Source organism: Haplochromis burtoni, unplaced genomic scaffold (assembly GCF_018398535.1).
Source record: "Haplochromis burtoni strain Fernald_Lab_line unplaced genomic scaffold, NCSU_Asbu1 Contig_143, whole genome shotgun sequence".
Lineage (NCBI taxonomy): Eukaryota > Metazoa > Chordata > Actinopteri > Cichliformes > Cichlidae > Haplochromis > Haplochromis burtoni.
Window position 1 is genome coordinate 1276485 of NW_024582504.1, and position 23480 is coordinate 1299964.

A 23480-nucleotide genomic window follows, 5' to 3' on the forward strand; every position below is an offset into this window, starting at 1 on the left:
TTTAGAAAAACCACATACATTTATTTCAACCCATCAGTACTAGCTGATAACCATCCAAAGCTCTCCAAATAATTAGAAATCCAGGCAAATGTCCAAAAAGATCATCTGGATCACAATCTTTCATAGTTGGTTAGTTCTGCAGTTTGTTGCCTCAGTCAGGCCCCTGCACTTTCCAGCAGTATACACCAGGGGGCGCTGTCTGCAAATGCATTTGCTTTCAGACATTATGGCTTCTCATTTGTTAGGTGCTGCCAGATAATAGTCACACATCACTTTAAGTTTGCCACAAACTGTCCCAGCACACTTTTTACACAACTAAAACAACATCAGACAAGTGTCTCGGAAAAAAGTCGTATTTACAGCAGATAACATAACAAAAAGGAAACAATACAATTATACAATTGTACAATAAAATGTATGTAACAAACAATATAATACTTCATATTTGTCAGAATAGCAAACCTGTTTTTTTTTCATGTTTTCCCTTTGGCACATTTTCCCCAATACTCATAACAGATATTTTTTTAAAAATGTGTACACAGATAAACAATACATGTTTGGCTTTTATGCTGCAATCAAAGGCTGTAACATGTCCCTGTGAAACTCCTTTTGGAAAGACACGGTCCTCTTTTGGAGGAAATGTTCCAAACTGTACAGAAAGTCCATGTTTGGCAACCTTTTTTTCATTTCTATGATCTGCTTTGTGAGAATCCAGGAATACTTACAGACTGATCAATTCTAACTATGTTTTCCAAATATTTGGCAGCTTTTCCAGATTCCATTGACGTTGACATTCATACTGTGTGTGTAAACATCGACAGACTGAACATAAATGCACTCTAATGTATTAAGTTTGCATGCTTCGTACATGCTTTTTCATCTCTAATCTTATATATGTATACATCAGTATGTTTGCAGTGCACATGTACTATGTGCATGTGAAAGAGGCCACTGAGGCAGAAGGATGCGTGACCTGGCAGATGGATGCAGCACATTTTATTTGTTGTTGTTACTATGCTGTGTCTTTGTTACTTCAGATTTAAGTATTACAGCTCTATTTCAAAGGCGTTTGTAGTTTTCTTTGTTTGGTTTTTTTGTTCTTTGTTTTTTTAAGAAAAGGGAGATCACTCGTGTATTTGTACAGATTTACAGATCACTACATGTAAGGGACATTAATCTTGTTTTGGTATTAAGGTTTCATCTGATTCAAACTGTCTCAGTGCCTACGGCGGCAGGACAGTAAGACAATATGAAGGTATGGAGGTTGCAGGTGTGGCCAGAGATGAACAAGCCAAAAAAATCTGGATCAGGTCCCAACCAATGTTGTGTAAGAGAATGTAACACAGGCAGTTACTCTTACACTCACCACAATCTCTTGCAATCTCCTTTTTAGATTTACCGACTTTCCCACAGCCTTGTTTACTCCTCCTGTATTTCCTGTTTTTTCCACAACAAGTGCTTTCGATATCCCCTCATAAGCTCGGGCAGCTGCATTCACCTGCAGCTGGTTAGAGCAACAGCTGTGTTGTGAAAGCTCAGAAAGGAATATCATCGGTGATGATGCTGAATTTGCTGCACTGGAAAATGTGTGATATTGTCTTTGGTTTCCAGTAGCTCTGCAAACATTTGGGGAATACACCCAAACAGCAGGAAGCAATAAGAAATGCCCTAAAGATGCTTTGGAGTCAGCCGCATCCACAAAAGCGGTGCAGTTCTGTAGTTTCACGTATTATTTTCTCACCAGCTGTTAAACTATTTGAGCCTTGTGGATTATAGAGGCGTGGGGATTGACCGGATGGGGGCTTGGGATCCTTTTGTATTTTAACAGGCCATTACTGGGGTGGCAGGGCACGCTGTGACCCTCAGACACCTGAGAGCTGTTCGTCTCGCTGTCTTGATCAAAAGGTTGCTCTTGACTGGCAGGACCGCCCAGCCCTTCGTCCACTTCATCATCGTCGTCCCTTATGGGTGGGCAGGTGCTGCTCACGGGAGGGTGTTGGTGATTTTTGGTGATGCTTCCCAGTCGCAAACCCACATCCAGTGGGACAATGGGGCTGCCGTTCATCGACCTCAGAAAGTCGGGCGTTTGCATTCTCTGAGGCATTTGCGTGAGAGGAGCGTGGTAGTGAGTTTCCGGCTACAAAGACACAGAACAGATTTTGATTGCATCATCATCAGGTTAACTATGCAGTGGTTAGTAATATGGAGCCGAGGCATTCCACAGTTTGGCGAACTCAAGCCTTGACACGCAGACTAGGACACACTTACCAAAGATAAAGAGCTGTTTTTCACATATCTCTCCACTCTGAGACGGCTTTCCTCGTCTCTGTCCAGAGGCCTTTCTCTCCCCCTCCGGGAGTTGTTGTATATGGCTGGTCTGCCCAGAGAGTCATACGCAATTCCTCCTCCCCGACTGCCTGAGATAGTAGATCGGCTGTCACGGCAGTGAGGCTGCTCCTGTTTATGGCATGGAAACAAAACACTAGTAACTATTACTCGACACACTGATTAGGTGCATAGATTGTAGCAATTCTATGCTCAAAACAACAGAATTGCTACAAACATTCTCCCCAAATTCACATAAAAAAACACATTTTTTAAAGAATCCCTGATTATAGTTAGATCATTTACTTACATGTATATTAAAAAAAAAAGTGGTTTTAAAACAATAGCTTAGCATTAACTGGGGAAATGTGCTGTCTTGCTGACAGATGAAAAAAATTGGTATTACTGTGTAATATCCCTTTAACCATTATAAAGCTAAACCTGGAAGTCTTCAATAAAGTCTTCCAAAAAGGAGTTGACATAATATTGATGCCAATAGTTTGATGTTAAATAAATAAATAAAAAAATGACATAATTAATTATGTTAAAAATAATTTAAAAAAAATATAAATAATAATAAAATACATTCAGTTTTAATGGAAAATAGTCTGTTATTTATTTGCATTAAATTAGTCACCGTTTTCAAGAAATACGGAGGACAGTATTGGATAATATATAAAAAAAAGGATAATATATTAGATATAAGGGATTTAATTTTAGGCCCCAAACTTCACTCCAGGTCCTGATTGAATCAGGCCTGACATAATTAGGCAATGAAAGCTTTAAAAAGTAGCTTTTTGGGCCTAAACGTTGGGCTGTAAAAGACAAAAAAATGGGAATAGCCACATGCAAAATGTTACTTTTCTTTTCTCAGTCAGCTGCATTTGATGACACTACAGATGAAATTAAATGGGTTTTCTGTTGTTTTGGGAAATAAGCTACAGCGTATTCTTCCTGAAACATAAAAGCCTGCCACTCCCATGTCTTCATGCTAATTACAGGAGCTACAACCAGCAGTAATTTAGCTCAGGAAACAGAGCACTATTAAACCAGTCTGATCTCACTAAAATGTGAAAGGTAACTACTGACTCTTAACACCACATTACATAGTGACATATGTCTGAGCTAAACATTGTCATTTTAACTCTCTTTAAAAGAATCAGCCACTATTTTTGCTCTTCTGATAAAGTTGTAAAGGCCAAATCATGGACTTATTATCAGCCTAGAAAACCAACTAAGCATCAAATAAAAATGAGCATGAGGACAAGAAGTATAAACACGTGAACCCAAACTTCTTCTCCCCTCAATTTTGTTTGCTTTATACCTTATCTAAAGGAGGAAATTCATCTGTCCACAGTAACAAAGTTTCTAACCTCCCAATTGCACCACGCTACATTATACTTCACCAATTAGAGCTGCTGGCTTGCAGTTGTAGTTGGTTGTAGTTTAAAACAGCCTAATGTCTGGCCTAATTCTCAGCATGAACTTTAGGGCCCATTGAGAGGAACAGAGATGTTAAAAGAGAAAGAGAAAAAGAGCTGTGATGCACTACATGCAGATTCGAAATGTTGAAAGTCAGAACTTAGCCATCTGGCATCTGGCTAGTAAAGTCTCAGTCCCGGGCCCTGGCCCTGCATGCAGATTTATATAGATACGCAGACTGACCCCAAGGGAAGACAGGCTGTTCCTCAGTGTTCCCTCCACCCTCAGAGGGATGTTTTCCTCTGTCTGCAATCAAAAGAAACACAACAAAATTCTAAATCGTGAAAAAAATCTGTGCATTCAAACCTTACCATACTATGCTTTGATTACTTTAAAACTGATGGTATTATTGATAGAAGATATGAATATTTATCTGTTGCGACTAACAGATGCCGGTGGTTATATTGAAGTATTTGGAGTTAGTCAGAGTGAAATCTGAACGTTGAAAACAGGTTTGTGTGATACAAGTGGTCCACTGATTTGGATCAGTGCTGAGCAGTGTGAGAGAATAATCATGCAAACGTACCGTTCTCCTGGTGTCTGTACTCGTGGAGTTCATTCTCCTGATAGAGGCTTGTCTGGAGAGAGTGTGTATTTCCTCCCTGTGAGAAAAAAAAGAGAGAAAAATTAATTTGTAAATGGCACTGAGGCTTATAATGCCACGTGTGTTATTCTCTGGCAGCTCAAGTTATGCTAAAGCTTCATTTTTGAAATTTAGATTTCATGCATATTTGTGCCTGCTGTTAATTTACAAGTCCCCCACACAGAGTCATTTAGCCTGTGCATTTTACACTTTATGCTCCTCTAATTTTACACGCTCCGCTGTTGTATCTGTCAGCTGGAATATTCTTAATAGCTGTGATTTGCCCCATTTTTATATATATTCTTCTCAGCCTGCGGATATTATTAATTCATCTCATCTTTTCGCATCTTAATTAAACATCACATTATCTCATACTTTTTCTCAGTCAGCTGTCTCTTTAGCTTCTTGTTCTTGCGCTTGTGGTAACATGTGACAGCAATGATGATGGTGAGCAACAAGACCAGGAGCCCAATGGCCACGCCCCCCACAATGAACATCAGCTCCTTTTCAACACCTGTCACCTTCGGGGCAATTTCTGTGAAGGTAGAGTTAGAAAGATTAGAATTAAACGGATATGCACTTCTATACACATAGTTTATATTACTTTGACAAGTATGTTGATACTGCTGCCATCTACCTTCCACATTAATCTCCACCTCTGTCTTTCCAACTCCCACTTTATTCGTTGCCACACACTGATAAGTGCCCGCATCTGAAAGGTTAAGGGGTCGCCCAAAAGCTAGCGTTCCATTCGGGTGTTCGATGACGCCTTTCGGCAATTTTCCATCCTTCCTGTAGAGAGAACGTACACAGACAATACTACATCACAGTCGATCCACACCAATTAATGTCACCTTCAATCTTGAACTCTCTGGACAGGTTGTCAGTCTGTTTGAAGGCTAACAGATAAGAATCCAGAGAGAGCCCATACAAACATGTTTACCCTATTAGGCTCAAGTGTCCTAAAAAAAATGCAGTTTCCCTCCAATAAATGAGATAAATTAGAGTTTATTTGCTGAGTGTCCGAGTCGCTAACAATGTTAGATCCACTTCAAAGAAAGTTCAGTGACACCGGCTTATAGCAAGAGCAAAAACAGAAGTGCTTATCACTGTCATCATGCAGAAGTGAGTTTCGCTGACTAATCGACCTGTATCAGACTCCTCTCACAAAGATTTATAACCTCCTGCAAAGTGGATGCTCCACCCCCAGCATTATAAGTTAAGCAGTGATCCGGCAGCCTAGACTCACTAGATAAAAGCCAGCTGGAGTGCTTGAGGTAACTCGGGGGCAAAAAGCGAAAATATCACAAAGTATTTGTCAAATATTTGTTTTTCTTATTACTGATTTACTTCCATATTAATCTTCGTTAATATAGTGTGTACATACAAAAACAGTAGTAGAAACACGCTAGCTAGCCACAACAGCTATGGGATATAAATGGTTAACAAGCTTGCTAGCATTAGCTGATAACTGTCACTCCACCCTCCTGTCCTAAGATGCTGAATAATGGCTGTAAACAAATGATAGCAATAAATAAATAAATAAATAATGCCAAGGCTTCAAGGTACAGCCACCTGAAAGTAATGGGTGACTTTGGTGTACCTTTTTCCATCTTTTATAGTAAAGACTCTTTCATAGCTTGCAGCCTCGTATTATTTAGATAATAATTCAGTGGGACATGGCATGCTCGCATAATGATAACAATCAATTCCACAAGATCTTAAAGAAAATTGAACACCCCATCCACCAGCAACACTAATTATACTTCTGTACCTTCTAGAAGAGAACTTAATGATATAGTAGCTGAACACATTGTTTCTCTACTGTATCATGTCAAAAATCAAACAGCTACCTGTGGGGCTGTGAAATGCAGCCACAGAGAGAACTTATTCCCCACAAACAACCATGTTAAAATACCCAAATTAGTTAGCAGGGATCTGTCTGTACATTGTACCGGAACAGTTTATGAATGCAGCTTGCTAGCCAAGCGTCCTAGTATGAAATAATAATTTATCTCGCCATCTTCTTGGGCAAAAATGGTTACTTCTAGATCCAATAAAGTAGCGCGATAGAGACCAAAAGGCAAACAACGAGGCTTCAAAGTGCAAAGCCCCGAAACTACTGGGTGACGTGGTTGCATCTTTTACATACAGTTAAAAAAGGACACAACTTGAACATTCTCAGAAATACATCTTCTTTTGTATAGCGGCCACTCTATAATGTAATCTATATTAGAGATGTCATAAGTGTGTTGCATAGAACTCTTGTTTCACAGAGTCGTTTCGTTTAAGCAGAAAGGAGGAACCATATACTTGTACTACATATGCAACACATTTTCATGATAACATCTCACACAGATCTCACGCTGCTTCCTTTTCCTCCACCCTCCACCCCTGCCTACCTGCTCCTACTAGTTAACTTCTGATTATTGCTCATCCCTTTCCCTTTTACTTCTCATCCCCCTCCTGCTCCCTCCTTCGTGTGAAACTGTCTCATCTGTCTGCTCTCGGCACAAGCCGGAACATGACACTGTGACAGCAGCTATTACTTCACCTGCCGCCATTTACTAACAGGTTTTCCATATGTGTGTGTGTGTGTGTGTGTGTGTGTGTGTGTGTGTGTGTGTGTGTGTGTGTGTGTGTGTGTGTGCACGTGCATACACAGTCATTCATAAGTCTGTAAGTGTGTATACACGGTGTGTGCCTCTTAATCTTTACTCACAAAACCTCCTTTCATAAGGTATGTTCCTGTTTTGATAACTAATAAAAAAAAGTATTAGATGCTTTACTTTCTGTCAAAACAGCGAAGACATAACCAAACATTTGCTCTTTTTCTTGTTGTTTCTTTCAAAAACTTCAGATAGATAAACATATTTTCTGCGTGTTTTTCCCCCGTGAAAGCCTAACTGTCACATGCCTAGATTTAATCGGTGCCATTCCTCTTCCAGCTTTTCAAGGCCTGCATTTTTTCTAGCTACACCACACCCTGAGAATATATTAATGCATTGAAACAAACAGCTTAAAATGACAGCTGGTGACTCAAGCAGAAGAACTGAAACACCTGAGTCAAACCCTCAGCTGGCTGAAAGCAGGGCTTCTCCTGAATGAGCTGCCTTCCAGCCTTCCATTGAGGCCGCAGAAGCAGGAAGTGACAGTGAAATGAGGTTGTTTGGTTAAGACTACGTCCACACTAATGCGTTTTTGTTTGAAAACGCATCATTTTCTCTCGGTTTTGGCCTCCCGTCCACACTGAGACGGCGTTTTTGCTGATGGAAAACGCAGCATTTTGAAAACGCTCTCGAAAACGCATACATTTGGAAACGGTGCTATTGCGTCGCAGTGTGGACACTCAAAAACGCAGACTTTCTAAAACAATGACGCATGTTAGTCATATGATGCAGTCATGTGACCAATTAAACTAAGATAGCGGAGGGCATTATACAGCAGTTCTTTTGTTTGCTCTGAATTTTGACAGCCCTATTAAAGATTAATATCAGTCTGCACATGCTCCAGATAGCTTTTCTTCAAATTCTTTAACTTGCTCACTTGCTTTTGCAACTTTGTGCTTTTGTGTTACTCGCAAAAAAAAATCACTTCACACAGCTAAAATGTGTTAGCTGTGTGAAGTGCTGGAATAAATTTGACAGATGTATGATGGCAAAAGCACACTATGAGGATTTCATGTAAGGCCTTCACAATTATCAATGCAAAAACACTGATGCTAATGATATCACCACAATATTTAAATATAATTCAAATGTAAGTGCATGAACTGTATATTTTAGATATGTAAAATATACAATATTTAAGTTGATTTTAGTCCATTTAACTGGAAATTCAGGGTTAGTTTCCATAAATTCATAAATTAGACACAGACATTAGATTTAATAACATAAGTACGCAGGAATTATTGGGGAGGAAGCACTAGCTACACATTTCCATGAAAAGAATGTCAAAAGACAAGAAACTACCGTGATGTGTAGTCCACTGCCGGCATTGTGTAACTCCAGTTCACAGTTTCACCTATTCACAGTGGTGTCACCATTCCTCTTTCATTTTGCCATGTATGCACTTGTGCACATGCAGTGCAGTGTGTACCCAGCATAAGAGTATTACAGTAGTAATTAAAAGTTTTGTAAGTTTAATCATATTGTCTGGTGTCTTTCTGTGTGTTTAAGTAAACTCCTAATGTGTAAACAACAGTGACTGTTGCTTCTACTAAGCATTTTCCAACAAGACTTGCTGTATGTAATAGTAACTAATACATAATTAATAAGTAATAAAGTAACTGTAAGTTGGTGATGACCTGAATTTGCTTTCACCAAACTTTAATTAAAGTGGTGAAATCATGGGACACAAAACTGGCATCACAACTGGCACTTCTGATTAAAGTAACCATGGCCAGACAAATCAGACAGTTAGTCATACAAACAGCAGACACCCGGAGAGATAGGTGGATCCTACCATACCTGATCCAGGTGAAGACGTGTGGTTTGGGGTTTCCTCCACTCACGCAACTCAGGGCAGCATTCTCCAGACCCACATACCAGTTTCCATTGTAGCCAGATACCTCTGCGTGCGGCGGATCTGAGAGAAAGGATGATAATTTACCAACTTTAACGCTTTGAGATGGAATAATCAGACTTACAGCTGATGCAAATATGAATGCAACATTTTACAAATAGTAAAAATCACTGCCACGGCTTAACATCAGTGTAAGGCATTGTGAATGATAATGCATTAAAAATTAAGGAGGGGAAGTACTACTATTTTTATGTATATTTAACACACTCTTCATCTTGAAAATGAAAGGTGAAGAGAGTTTTATAGATATAAAATGTAGGTAGTGTGAGCTAGACTTGCTAATATGGAGAGAAACGTGTGTAGCAACACAGTGTTCAGAAAGTCTCTTGTGACTCTGAAGGGATCACAACAGTGATAAAAACAGGAAGTGAGAACATCGGTCCTATTACTGCTTTAACTCTACGTATGCTTGTGTTTTTCATGATTTAAATGTGTCTCATTTCTGCACTACTGGATCATCTCAACTCTTTTGATTTTTAAAACATAGCCCAGTTTGGGTGTGATGTGGAGGGAAACTCACAGTGCACTACCAGCTGGTTTTTTAACCTGCGGGGTTCCGAGTAAGTCGGATGCCAAACCAGGCAGTCCAACTTCTTTCCATTCATGCCTCTCAGGGGATACAGGGAGAAGTGAGAGGAGACTGCCCCGGTGTCTGAGGTGCGATTGATCGACTTCCCGTTCAGTTCGGTGTCCCAGGAGAGCTGAGGCAGGGGTCGGGCTACGGAGCGGCAGGTAGCAACCTGGCTGAATTCCTGTCCCTCCACCACAGTCACAGAGTCCACTGTGGAAATGGGATGAGCTGGAAGAGGGGTGGTTACAGTGTTTGATCAGGGAGGAGATAATGATGGTTAGATCAACACACTCAGCAGCCAGTGTTGAAGGCAGCTGTACACTTAAATAGATATTTAAAGGTCTTTCTAAGTAAGCGTGTCTGGTCTTATGCAACATGCGGGTCGCAGCAAAAGTTTGCTCACTAATTAGAAGAGCGTGTGGCTACGTTTTTAGAGAAGAAATAAGATACATAGTTTCTTTCTTTCCTCACTTATCAGTATTAAACAACTTTATGGTAACAACAGCAATAACTGCTTATGCTTAAATATTTAAAGCTCAAATAAGATTTGAATGCTTTCAGGGTAATAAAATAAGTGAGCATAGTTTTTTTTTCAGGCAGTCAGAGTTCATTTAAGTCTGCAGTCTTGTTAGATCAGCTGATAACAGCTGATCTCAGTGTTGACATCTCAGCTGATTTACTACTGAGCAAATCTCATGTAAAGCCATTTATTTAAAGTGCTTTAACCTGCCTACAGTTTCTTAAAGCTTATGCAAGCAACCTTCCTCCACCCCACATCCTCTTGATACTGTATCTATTTTAATCAGCGCCATATCTGTTCAGTACTGTGGGATCTTGCTGCCGCTGTCACGGTCAGACTTTTCATGTGTGGTAACGTAAAGAAGGACAAAAGTGAAGCTATATCACCAAATATCAATTATTGTAGGCAGTAATAACAATTTTCTTCAGAGTTAAGTAGAGCTGATGATGACTGATTTTGCTGTCGAATAATGCAGTTAACACTAATGATACCATTATAATAATAACGTTATTAGTGTTGATTTGCCTCCTAATGAGTTATAAGCAAATAATCAAGAGGTAGATTCTGGTCTGAATTCAAACCAAAGCAGAAAATCTTCAGTGCAACCTGATCTTTTGCTACATACTAGAGGAAACGTGTTGTTAGAGGTTGAATCCTAGAAGCACTTGTAAATTCTATATACTGATTATTACTTGCACTTGATTCGTTTTATTAATTCAAAAGTGTAGAACCATATATATCGACAGTAAGACGATAAGATAATGTGAACGTTGGAAACACGACAAAATATACTTCTGAACAATAAACTTCAATTACAACCTTAAATGTAAAAACCTGAAAATACAACCACTTGTAATGCCTTATTAGGTGCTACAAATGCTTAATCGAGTGACAAATACAGTCATGAGTAAGTGTGTTATTCATATTTTGTCTGTGTTACTACATTATTAGTCATGTATTAGCTACGCCTTAATAAACTAACAACCTGGTGACAATATGAATTAGTTTCCATCCTTGAGAAGACAACATACTGTCTCTTCTGTTGTGTATTGTATGCCAGAGTCATGATGGAAGGACTCACTATGCACCAGGAGTGACAACTCTGTCTCAAAGTTTCCAAAGGGGAAAGTGCTGACATGGCAGGTGTACTTCCCCTCATCAGAGATCTTTGTGATCTTGATGACCAGAGACGAGTCCTTGGTGGGTTGGATGCTTTTAAACTCCACGCGATCGGCCCACGGTCCGAACGCTAAGGACAGAGACAAAAAGAGAAAGACAGTTTAGGGAACCCAAGAGGAAGAATGCCACACAGAAAGTTAAATCCAGCAAGTTCAAACAAACCTCAGGCTTTCTTTTTAGCACTTTCAGTTCTGTACACATGTCTGAATCCCTCTCTTATAACTGAAATTACTTTACAGCGTGGGCACTAATGCCTTCTGTGAGCAAAGACTCCAATATCACCTAAAATTACACCAAACTATAAAAATGGTGCAAATATCAATTGAATTATTGATATCACGGTAACATTTTCAGCATCTCTGGCAAACTGCTTTTATACGGAGCCCCCCAGGGGACATGGGAGGAAAAAAAATTAGGGAGGAAAAAAAAAAATTAGGGAGGAAAAAAAAAAATAAGATGGACTTTTGCGAGATCTCGCAATACTTTTGTGAGCGCTCGCAATACTTTTGCGAGATCTCGCAAAAGTCCGTCAATAATTTTTTTTTCCCATTTTTTTTTTTCCTCCCTATTTTTTTTTTTTTCCTCCCTAATTTTTTTTTCTCCCATGTCCCCTGGGGGGCTCCGTACTTTTAGACATTTATGAGCTCAAGCCTTGGTGCATGATATGTTTACTGGGAGGAGAAACAAAGCCACTAAATAACTCTTGTCAGCTAAAACAGACGCATTAACTTGCAATACAAGGAAACTTTGTGAGGGATTGATAAAGAAAACATTTCCCACTGTGAGGAAAAGGGAAGTAACTCAATGTGACAATTTAGTTTTTAGCACTTGGCAGAGGACGTAAAGACAAGGTCGAGGGCAGAAAGAGAACTGGAGCTCAGACACAGTGCCAGTTACCTGTTTTTCCATTTACATGATGTGCGGTGATGATCTGCTCCTTGGTACCATCAGGTTTCTCCTGAAACCAGGTGACCTGCACCACTGTACTCTCGGCATCTGGCTCGTAGCGACAGGGTAGGATGGTCTCTTCCTCCGCCAGGGAAGTTAAGGAATAGTTTGGAGGAGGTGCCACAAAGTCTCCTTTTATCACTGTCACTGGAAGAGAAAGATAGGACCATAAATTCATCTGATATAAGAATCAAGTACTTGCAGCTAATTGACGGCACGGTGGCTTGTTCATCTCTAACACAGTGACACTGAGCTTGGCACGCTGGTCGTAAATACTAGAATCCCATTACAAGTGCCACATTTTTAAAAATTTTAACCAGAAAGTGGAACTCCTGAGACTCAGAAAACACAAGCAAACTCTTCACAGAAGGACTCTGCCTGGGCTCAAACCCCAGACTCTTTTGAAGTGATCTACAGGCTTTCTGAAGCTCTTTTTTCTTTGCACATTGACTGTCTTTTCAATCATTTTCAGTTGACTCCTTATTAATAACAATTTTAAAGGAATGCTTGTTTCTTTGTTTCTTCATTAAGACAACTAACAGCAATTTATTAATCACTGAAGCCACCTAACGTAATAGAAGAACCAGGGTTGTGTCTACAAATAACACACAACATAACAAAGAAGCAATTTTAAACATTGTCTTTAGCAACTTGTTAATCCCAGCCTGTGGCAAAAGCAAAGAATTTTTTTCCAATGTCTTTAATTGAATCTACAGAAAATGCAAATGAAAACACAGCTTCATTGCAATTCTGCACCAACAGGCTGATTCCAGAAGAGCTAGAAGCCGAAATCTTGGCCTATCTCAGAATGGTGAACTGAACAAGCGGCAGGCGTTTAAAAAGACGTACAGCAGCTGAACATGAAAATGAAAACCTTAACTGTTTGATCTTAATCTCAAAGTCACATACATGAGAAACAGAAAAAATGTCCAACAAAGAAGAGATAGGACCTGAGAGATGGATCAATATGTACAGAGGACATCAGGAGCGAGGTACAACATCTGTGCACCACTGCAGAGCCGCTGTCAAGGTTTGGGGCTGCATTTCAGCCACTGATGTAGGAGATCGGGAATACTGATGGAATTATGAATACAGAAATGTACCATCTGGAAAGTGTCTGATTGGCATTGCTTCATTTTTTAGCATGATCCCAAACACACTGAGAGTGCAGCAAAAGCATTTCTGGATAGAGAAACACACAATGGAGAACTATCACCTCAACAGAGGATGAAACAAAAGGCAGCAAAAAGGGTTTTGAATGTCCTTCAAGAAGCCTGGAAAACTATTCCTGAAAACAACATCAGAAAATTAGAAGAAAAGAAAGAGTTCAGGATGTGTTAAAAAAAAAAAAAATAATAAAGTGACCAAATAGTGACTTTAAAGCTTGTTAGAAACACACAACCTCAGTTTTTTCTTATTAAATCTATAAATATACTATATAAATAATTCCATCTATTTTAAATTTTCCTGGCAAAATATAAAGAAATCACACTTTTAAACAGTGTTGTATATTTAAAAAGAGAAGTCTCAGTTATATGTGCCAGTAACTACTGTAACTTGTGTGTTGTAGTGGTGATAAGGCTTTTAACTTGTTTTCTGTTTTCAACTTGCTACCTAAGGAAAAGTAAAAGCATACAGTTTTACATTAATACGAAGTTGCATCAGTTCTATAGTAACTTTAAACCATAAATCATTTGCGAAGCTGCTTTATGCCGTGCATCAAAAGACCCAGTTCAATTAAAAGCATAATAGTGTGGAAAATGGTGGCCTGGCTGTGCCGGAGTTATATATTATTTGAGCAAGCAAGCTGTGGTTATGTGGGGTGGCTATTTTGTCCGAGCACAGGAAGCCAGAGCTGCTTCTCGTACTGTCACGCTTTTCTGTTAAGCTGAGCCAACAAGCTGCAGGGTTTAATGCAGCTCTGATAGTAGTTTTGTCTTTTTGCCAAACTGTCTGGAAGGACTAAGCAACATTTAAAATGATTTCATTAATATAGTGTTTCAGGAGCAGAGTTTCGGTAGAGACAGGTGTGCACTAGTCTGACTGGCAGCAACATAGTTTTAAAAAATGGCAGTGTTTAAAGGCAACGGATGAGGTTTGAAGGCACAGAGTTAGTACAGAAAACAAGCTGTATATCATAAGCATGAGTCAGTACAAGTGAAGATATGTCGTATAACTAGTTGTTCAAGATAAGCTTTCAAAGAAACTAAATGCTCAGTGTCTGCACACAAACAAACCCCAGAAAACATAAAGTTAACACAAAGTGCATCGTATCACATGTCTCACTGTCACAAAGCAGCATTATTTAGTGCAAACCACAAGTTTACATAAATATCTTGGCTTTTTTTTACTTTTCTCCCCTTCCTCCTTTCAGTTTGCTAACCTGTTTGCTCTCAACAGACTACAATCCTTCACGTTACCTGCAATATGTGCAGCGCACTGTTACACGGTTTGAAACTGTATTTAATGCTTCTTTGCATTTGTGCATGTTCACCTTGGCACAATGCTAAAATAAAACTGAATTCAGTTTTGTGGAAGTTTTGCCTATATGCACAATGCCTGCTGTCATATTGCTGCTCTTAGATCAAGCTGGAGTTGATTGATACTACGATGCCACCATTTCCGGTTGTCATCTAAAGGCTGAAAGCTAAAAACAGCGAGCTTTTAGTAATATTCATATTTTCATTCATGGCTTCGTTCGGACGTTGATTCAGTAGCTGATGCGGTAGAATCTGTTCAGATATGTCCGTGGGTACGATGTGAATCATGCATTTACCAGCAGACCTGATGACTCTTCTCATCAGACAGGTGTGTTTTTTTTTCCATGAATGTGTGTGTGTGTATGTGTCACCCTGATGTTTAAACCTACTTTGGAATCTGCCTGTGCTGCATTACTGGAATGATGCCCAGCCTACCCTGCTTTTATGGGATTGAAAGGTTTTCTTCAGTCTAGTGTAGCATTATCTGTTCATGTTAACTTTTTCCAAGTCATTTTTGTCCATGAATTACCTGCAAAGTTCACATCTCATACAATATTAGGTTTTTTGTTTTTTTAAGCATGCACCCCAAGTCTCACAAAAGATGTATAATAGCACCAATCTACAAACTTAAGGACTGATTCAGGCAAAATTATGATGTATTGTTTAAAAACAAAAATGTCCATGGCTGAAGCAAAGACAAAAAGGCCACATAAATTACACAAAAAACCACACTAAAATGCAGTAGAAACTGGAAGGGTACTCAGAGTCATGACACAAAGCCCTATGTCCACTGTTGTGATTTAAGGATAAGAAATCGGGATCAGGATCTCTTACCGTTAAATCACATACACATCTTACATCTCTACAATGGTGAGAAAGAAGATATGTATGTAGGTAGATGAGGGCAGACTGCCAATAGTGAGATGGTGACAGACAATAGCACCCAGCAAAGAAAGCTTAGACAAAAAACAAGAGGAAGTGCAGCGTCCACAGAAAGACTGCGGACACTTTTTAAAGTGTCATTGAGTTTTATTGTTTAGAAAGATAAATATAAATGACTTATTTGATAATAAATCAATTTGATGTCCATCTCTCAAAGAGTTCCTCCCCTTTCTGATCGCTGCACAGCTTATGGGCTAATGTGCAGTTTTTACAGTGACAAACGGTATATAATATAAACCACAGCCATTCAGACTTTGAGTAAACAGTGTTTGACAAACACTGTAAGAGTGAAGTAAGTAAGAACTAGCTTTCAGTAAGGTTTTCAAACAGATGTGGGTAATGACCTTACCTTCTATCTCAGATCAGTCTGACTGATTCGGACTCACAGGCCTTATCCCCTTTGAGCTTTAAGCGAAAGTTTAAATCACTCAGACCTCTGGAGTACCCGTATAACATGTATTTTGTAAGTGCATCAGCAGCTTCTGACATGTTTTGCATACATTTGAGTAGTGATGTTTGTACATAGTATTTAAATATGAAATGAATAGTGTGCCCAGGATGGAGCCTTGCGGAACACCTGTAGACAACATGGGAGTATTTGCATTTCTGGGTAAATGTAGCAACATTATTTTATAACGTTGGGTGTTGTGTTTAAGTATATGTAGTAGAAAGTCTTATGAAGGCTGTGTGGATATTATTTATCATATCGTCACATTTTTGAATGACATATTTATACTTAAGCAGCGCACACACATACACACTAGGAGGATCCACAGAGTTCATATGAATGCTGCAGAAAGAAGCGTATTGATCAACAGCAACCAGTTTTTCCAGAAACAGAAGCCAGGAGTGTTTCCTAACAGCCCTCCTCTATGTATTCTTGAGAAAACTGACTATGCCTTTAGAGGTTGCAAAACATAGCTCATGAATATGCTTCAGATACTGTATTAGGCCTTAATAGGGTACAGGAAAACCAAAGTGTGCATCATGATATTTTTAAAAAGCCTTTTTTAACTTCCGATGCGTTTGATGTGTGACACACAGCTGCTTTATCGCTGCGAATAGTGGAGTACAGCGGCGCATAGGCAACACATTAAACAATCACAGCACAATAAAGGGGTCAGTAAAGGCAGGGGATAAAGATATATAGTATTAAAAGAACACAAAACATGTTTAAATATCATTTTCATCAGACTTCATATGAGCGCTTATCTTACCAAAGACATGGAGGACAAAGAGGCACAGAGAGAGTCTGTTCAGCAGAGATGTCATTCTCTCTGGGAGTTGCTGTTAACTGTGCACAACTTTTGACAATTTCAGCAGTGGAAGAAAGCTCATAAGTCCAGGTAATATGATCCTAACTGACAGGCAGGCTCGAAGCATTGAGGCACGCTCATGGCTCGTACTGCCGGATCATCCTTGGAGATGTTTTTTCTTTGAGAACCAGGTCCCTTTGAGAAATGGAAAAACTGTGCGTAACCCCGTCCTTGTGAAAAAGTTAAATCCTTTGAGTTTAGAGTCCTGTATGGTTGTTAAGCCCACGCCATCATGTTTGCCCTTTAGAGGAAAAATAAGGCGCAGCTTTACCTGTTTGGGATACACCTGTTTGAGCTACACCCCTCTCTCTCTCTCTCTCACTCTCTTGCTCTCGCTCTGACATACACACACACCTAACAACCCGACAAGCCACAAACACACACTCACGCGCACACAGCTGCGGGGAAAAAAAGTCACCTTTCCGGTTTGGTTGAGGCAACATGACAGTTATTTTCTCGTCTTTACTTGCTCTGCTCAGAGGAGAGGCAGGTGAAAAGCAGGCACAAAGACGCTGTTTAAAAGAATGAATGTTTCGCTTTAATACTCACCCTGATACTAAACTAGTGCCTCCTCCCTCATAAAGAAAGCAAATTAATCCTTTAATTTAAAGGGATCGTCACAAACATCAGTACTATGCAAAAAATTCCTGTGAAGACTTCCTCAATTTAAAAAGAAAAACACACAAACACACAATAAAACACCACCCTGCACATAATGGTATTTGTAATCTTGTTAATTTGCATACATGTAACTGGCATATTCACAGCTTGTTACAAAATAAATCTGAGCAGCTGTAACCAGCTAAACCAACAGGACGCCAGCAGTAAAACTACTGCCAGTTACTAATCATTATTAGTATAGTATAGTAATGTTTTGTTTTATTATTTTGGGGTTTTAAATCACAAGGTTGGAGGCTTCTTGGAGACACAACATTTAATGTTAACATAAAACTTTTAATAGGTTTGGTGTGTATGTACATGTGACAGTTTTAAGGCAGAAGTTTACTTACAAAATAACATGCATGATTTTTTTTTTCGATAGCACACAGGTGAGGACCAAAGACAGCATCGCTGCCATCCTGTGGTGTACAGGAAACACTGCTCATTAAAGAGAAGCACGATTATGTTTTTCTGTACTCCTCAACAACGATTCAACATCTTAAACTGCGGCATTTTTTAAAACAGTCATGTCTTCTTCTGTTCTGTTTTGTTGTTGTTTTCTTGTTTTTTGAATAGCAGAACTTGGGAGGCTAAAACTAAAACACACAATTTCTCATGTTCACACAAACGGGCAGCAAAAAAAAAGAAGAAAAGGAGGAAGTGAGATGGACAGTACAGCTTGTCTATATAAAAAAAAGAGTTTATATTTATATATATAAAAATATCAAGCAAAAATCACTCTTTTTTCAGTTACTGGGTATTATAATATAAAATATCTCTGAAGCTTTACCGCTGTCAAACTGAGTTTGTGTTAATGTTAAATATACGAGCAATGAAAGTATGTCATGCAACAAGGAAAAAGCATTTCTCGCAATCTCCCCTTTCTGGCCTCAACTTCCCTGTTTGTGACTCCTTCCAAACTTCCTCTAGAATCTCTAAAAGCAAAAGGGAAATAACCTGTGATGTACAAAATCTCATACATTCTTGAAGACCTAAGCTGAGTATGATGTGCAACATTTAATTACAAAGAGAGAAAGAAGTCCTTCGTCATATCACTTCTTCATGCCGATTGTTTCATATGTGTCCGTTGCATGAGGAGTGAGACCCTGAGGGGGAGGATGAGGAGAATTTCAGTCCATAATTCATTAAATATAATTATAATAATAATCCAGCATTCGACTATCTGCTGGTTTTCTTCTCTTTGACATGTTGATAGCACAACAACTCACCGTATATATGCCCTCTTCAACATTCTGACAAAGAAAGCGGAGAGAAAAATGTCAGATACAGTAGAAATTAAAGAAATCGGACATTGTAATGACGGGCTTTTTTGGTTCTTAGTAACTAGTTACAGATCTGAGAAAAAAAATAGAAGCCAGTAAGCAACACATGAGTGGCTTAGGCGGTGCAAAGTTTGTGGCTAGCAATAGGAAATTAATAGACTTAAAAAGGGGGTAAAGCAGCGCACCAGTTTTGCATGAGAAAAAGAACACTATCTATCTCTGTATCCTGTGCAAGTCAGATTTTTGACAGAAAGAAAAAAAACTGTCACTGAAGCTGCTGCTTGTGGATTAAATTTAGAACTGCGGATATTTATAAAACTGTCTTGGCTTCATGTAAATGTTAAATGTCCACGTAGCTAAAACCAGATTCTTTGGCTGTAAGTGACACCCTGTTCATTTTCTAAACCTTCCCAGAGCGACAGATGTCTACACGAGCTCGAAAGTAAGCTGAGTAGTAAGTCCTTCATAGAGATTTGGATTAAATATGTCATGAACTAAGTAGACGTGGTTGTATGCGGCTATGGTGTGGCAGCTTCATCCTTCAGTTTCTGCTCCATTTTCAGACCTCAGGGTTTGTCCACTGAGGTTTGACCTGGCCAATGAGCTCATCTTTGTCTCTGGTGAAGTTCTGCCTTCTGGTTGTTTCCTGAAACGCTACTTTTGTGCTGTGGTGTGTATGTGTCGCTGCTGTCTGCAGTTTAGACAGCGTGTTGCTTCTTTGTGCCTGTGTCAGTAAGGTATGCACTTGTGTGTCTGCATCCATTCTCACCCCCTTCGGCTTTCCTTTCCCAGCGGCCTCTTTAGCATTGGAGATCTGTAGAAGGCAAAGTTAGGGATCATTAAAGAAAAACTACAGTAACGTTTGAGTATAACCCTAAAGGTATGGTAAGCTATACGTGCATTTCCTGTTGTCACTTTAGAGTTAGCAACATTACACACGCTTTAGATATATCTTCTTTCGTTTGTCACAAATAAAGGAAGTGCAGTGCAGTAAGATAATGACCAAGTACTTGTGCTGCAAAAATAGTTTAAATCTAAAATCATCACTGTCAGCATGTAGAAGTACCACAGTCAAGAGAATATTTTTATAGCCATCTTAAGAGTTTGTGTGCTTTACTTTGCTGATAGCCTACTGTAGATACATTTCAACTTTCTTGGATACAACTTTTATGAAAACCGTATATTAGTGTTGATGTAGGCTTCTGCAAAGATATATACATTTATATCGTATGCAAACCTTGACTTTGCAGTAGAGAGCTGTCAGGATGATCCCGTACAGAAACAGGATGCCATCCAGGATATAACAGATCTGGGGCTCAGCAAGAGCCGCTGAGAAAACACAAGGGAATGTCGTTAGCAGATTAGATTAGATCATATATTCATTTAAAATGATTATATATCATTGATATATCACTTATATCAGCGATAACACGGTTTTGTTGGGTAATGGCGCTGCCACCACTTTAGACTGAGAAACAGCGATGGCAGCAAGTTCTGTGCAACTGCAGAACGCTGTCTGTCGGTCAGTCTGCAACATGTAACATGTTTAAATGTATCCATAAATACATTCAAATAGCATAAGATATGGGGGTATGTTGCCTTTTTTTAATGCTGTGTCTTATCTGTGCCTTATCTGTGCTCTCAGTTGATCGACTACTGTGATTAACAAACAGCATGGGAGGAAAACTTCAAATATGCGCTACACAGTACTCAACAGTTTTAACACTATAATCATTCAAAAACCTTTCATATTGCAAAAATTACAAGCAAACTGTCTACAAATAACTAGGACTGGATCGTATCTTTCAACGACCAACATCTGTCTGACTGTAGAAGATACAACAAAAATCCTTAATGCTGTTATCTGTGCTCTCAGTTGATCGTCTACTAAAAGAAGTGTGACTAACAAACAGCATGGGAGGAACACTTCAAATATGTTCAGGCCTAAAGTTTAAAGTGAATAAGAACCTACGCTACAATATTCAACAGGCTCTTCTCGCTGCACGTTTGCCACATAGTGGAAGCACTGAACAGTACTCAGATAGTTTTAACTCTATGATCATATAAAAACCTCTTTTATCTTGCAGAAATTACAAGCAAAGTGTCGACAAACAAACAAAAGGACTGGGTCATGTTTTGACATCACAAACATCTGACTGACTGTAGAAGATGCAACAAGCGGCCTTAAAAAGCATTGATCTTACATTACAGTACTTTGAAGGTTGTGTGTAATTTCAATATTGTGCGATCGTGTCACATTCAGTCATTTATAATCCATAAAAGTGTTGATAAATCTAAAACTGTTCTGGATATAAGAAATTCAAGAAATTGACCTTTCTTAAAATAAGTATTTTTTAGAATTATAAGTAATTATTGCCCAAATAATTCCGTTTTTGTACTAGTCTCTTTTTTTTTTGACAGCTACTTTGTTTTTCAAGGAACTAAAACTTACGTGATTACAAAGATCCCGTGTAACTTTAGATTGGGTAGATGAAAAGAGAAGTTTTGTCTTATGACTCCAAAAACAGCTATTGGCCAGTCAAAGCACGGAGGGTTGGATTTCCTCAAATTTGCTCAAATTTTCAGATGGAAAAGATGAGATCATAGGAAGAATTTGTCAAAAAGTCTGAATGGTTTATAATTAACTTTTAATAATGGCTTTTCTTATTAAGGCTGAAAGTATACACTGAAGGTATATTAAGGCCTTTAAAACTTTGATGTGTACACAGTTATTTGCAGTTGGATGAAAGGATGATGTCTTCATTGTGAATTTCCCCAGACAGCTAACGTCATTTTGGTCTGTTCCTTCCTTCACAATTTGTTTCGCTCTTCTCATAAATTCACTTCTCTAAAATCTCTGATCACATGACGGCTGTGCACACAGAGACTCGCTTCCAAACAGTGTGATGTAAAGTTGGACCGCCACTAAATTTCTGCCACACGTGTAACAGACATGCTTGCTCTCAGGTGTATCCATTACTTTTGCATGTGATCTTAAAATGTTGCGGTTTATCTTTACTTTTTCTTGGCATCTTTGGTTTTTCATAAGCAGTGTTGGGTTCTTAAGAAATGTAAGTCGCCTGACGGCTATTGGTTTGATAGTGATGTAGTGACACTTTTTTCTTTCCTGACTTCTGGGGCATCAGCAGTGAGCACAGCAATTCAAAATAAAAATAAAAATCACTGAGACCCTTTTACTTTTTTTCCTTTTGCATTAGAACTGCAGGGTACTCAGGAAACATGAAGAGATTTTTTTCTTTAAGAATTTTATACCAGTTGTTGACTAGCTGTAGGCCGCTCAGATGGAACCAGACATTTGCACCTTATTTAAGGTGCAAATGTCTCTTACACGGTTAATCTGTTCAGTGTTTTGAGACAACAAAATGCAAACTGCAAATGTTTAGGGATAAAAGTACGAAACTGTTCCCTGCTACCTTCTCACTTATGTTCTTCAAATAAATAAAACATCTTTTTTCTTTAAAAAAAAATAAAAATCATAATCCACATTTGCATAAAGACAAACATCGACATTTGACAACCATTAAAAAGTCAAAAAAATATCCCAGAATGATCTCACAGCAACTTCACCAGACGCGTTTCCGTCTGCAAAATTAATGGCCGATTTAGGGGCCGACAACCTGTACGTGTTTCAGCTTAGCCTGTAAAAATGTGTTTATTTGATCCCATTAACTGTTGGTTGTATTTGATTAAAAACGGAACAGTGTGATTTTATTTCTCTTTTACTTAACAAAAAAAAAAAAAGAAGATTTTTGCACATACACCGTCAGAGACAAGTTTCCCATATTTGGAGGGAGCTGAATTTGTTACATACGCAGAAGTGGCTGAACAAATACAGAAGCTGCTACTGGCCATATAGACCAGCATCCACACCCCTTGCCACAAGCAACAAACTCAGCAGGGTCAGTTTCTCTTCTCACAGGAACTAAAATGTGGTAAATACATCTGCTGCCTACACTGAGCGGAATAAGGCCAAATGTCAGAAAACCTCAGTGTTCTCTAACTTTCGGTAAACAGGATAGTGTAGTTAAAGAAATGCTGTTTAATTGAACAGGAGTTGAATCTAGTCAACCACATAATGAAAACACATCATGTTCATCCTGATTAACTTTACACCTCCGTTCACCCAAAATCTGTTCATTTTTCTCGGAAACTGAAACCAAGCGCGAGATCTCTGGACATTAAATCTGGTGATATAAAAACAAAGCGTTCCAGTATTTGTGTCAACTCACCGGCTCTCCCAAAACACATCCACAGAGGAATGGCCACCAGCATTTGGTTCCTGCACCACCCAGCCATGATAACACAGGCTCGACACGGATAATCAGCTCCTTGAACAGCGAGCAAACACGACTGCTTGGTGCGTTTTTTTTTTCCGCTAAAGACTTCGACTACTGCATACCCAGCTTTACAGCTCAGAGGGGAAGTTGTGGTCTGAGCTCTAAGTCCATTTGTCTCAGATCTCATCAGACCACTCCCCCTGTTAACACCAACCAAGAGGAAAGACTTCACTCAGGCGTCGGTGTCTGCTGTCATCTTTAATACTTTATTTGTTTTCAGGCGGCACAAGAGCGTGGAAAGAAAAAAAG

At 39.0% G+C, this 23480-nt stretch overlaps 1 protein-coding gene across 1 annotated transcript; it reads right to left on the reverse strand.

The window, feature by feature from the left end:
• Positions 1-23435, reverse strand: nectin4a (nectin cell adhesion molecule 4a). The gene is made up of 15 exons (XM_005931604.3): positions 23124-23435; positions 20111-20202; positions 19643-19687; positions 18820-18843; positions 16832-18696; positions 12142-12339; positions 11147-11314; positions 9495-9773; positions 8860-8977; positions 5028-5182; positions 4766-4925; positions 4334-4409; positions 3991-4053; positions 2269-2457; positions 1-2137 (listed from the first exon to the last, which is right to left on the reverse strand). Exons 5-15 carry the CDS (start codon positions 16884-16886, stop codon positions 1748-1750), a joined length of 1851 nt encoding a protein of 616 aa, XP_005931666.1. The 5' UTR covers positions 16887-18696; positions 18820-18843; positions 19643-19687; positions 20111-20202; positions 23124-23435; the 3' UTR covers positions 1-1747.
• Positions 23436-23480: the final 45 nt, after the last annotated feature.

Bases quoted from the DNA above. Each gene is read 5' to 3' on its own strand.
- nectin4a (XM_005931604.3), bottom strand. From the start codon at position 16,886: ATGACATCTCTGCTGAACAGACTCTCTCTGTGCCTCTTTGTCCTCCAT. The intron at 12,340-16,831 runs GTAAGATAAGCG...TTTCTCTTCCAG, and splicing joins CTTTGTCCTCCATGTCTTTG to TGACAGTGATAAAAGGAGAC. The intron at 11,315-12,141 runs GTAACTGGCACT...CTCTGTCCTTAG, and splicing joins TCATGTAAATGGAAAAACAG to CGTTCGGACCGTGGGCCGAT.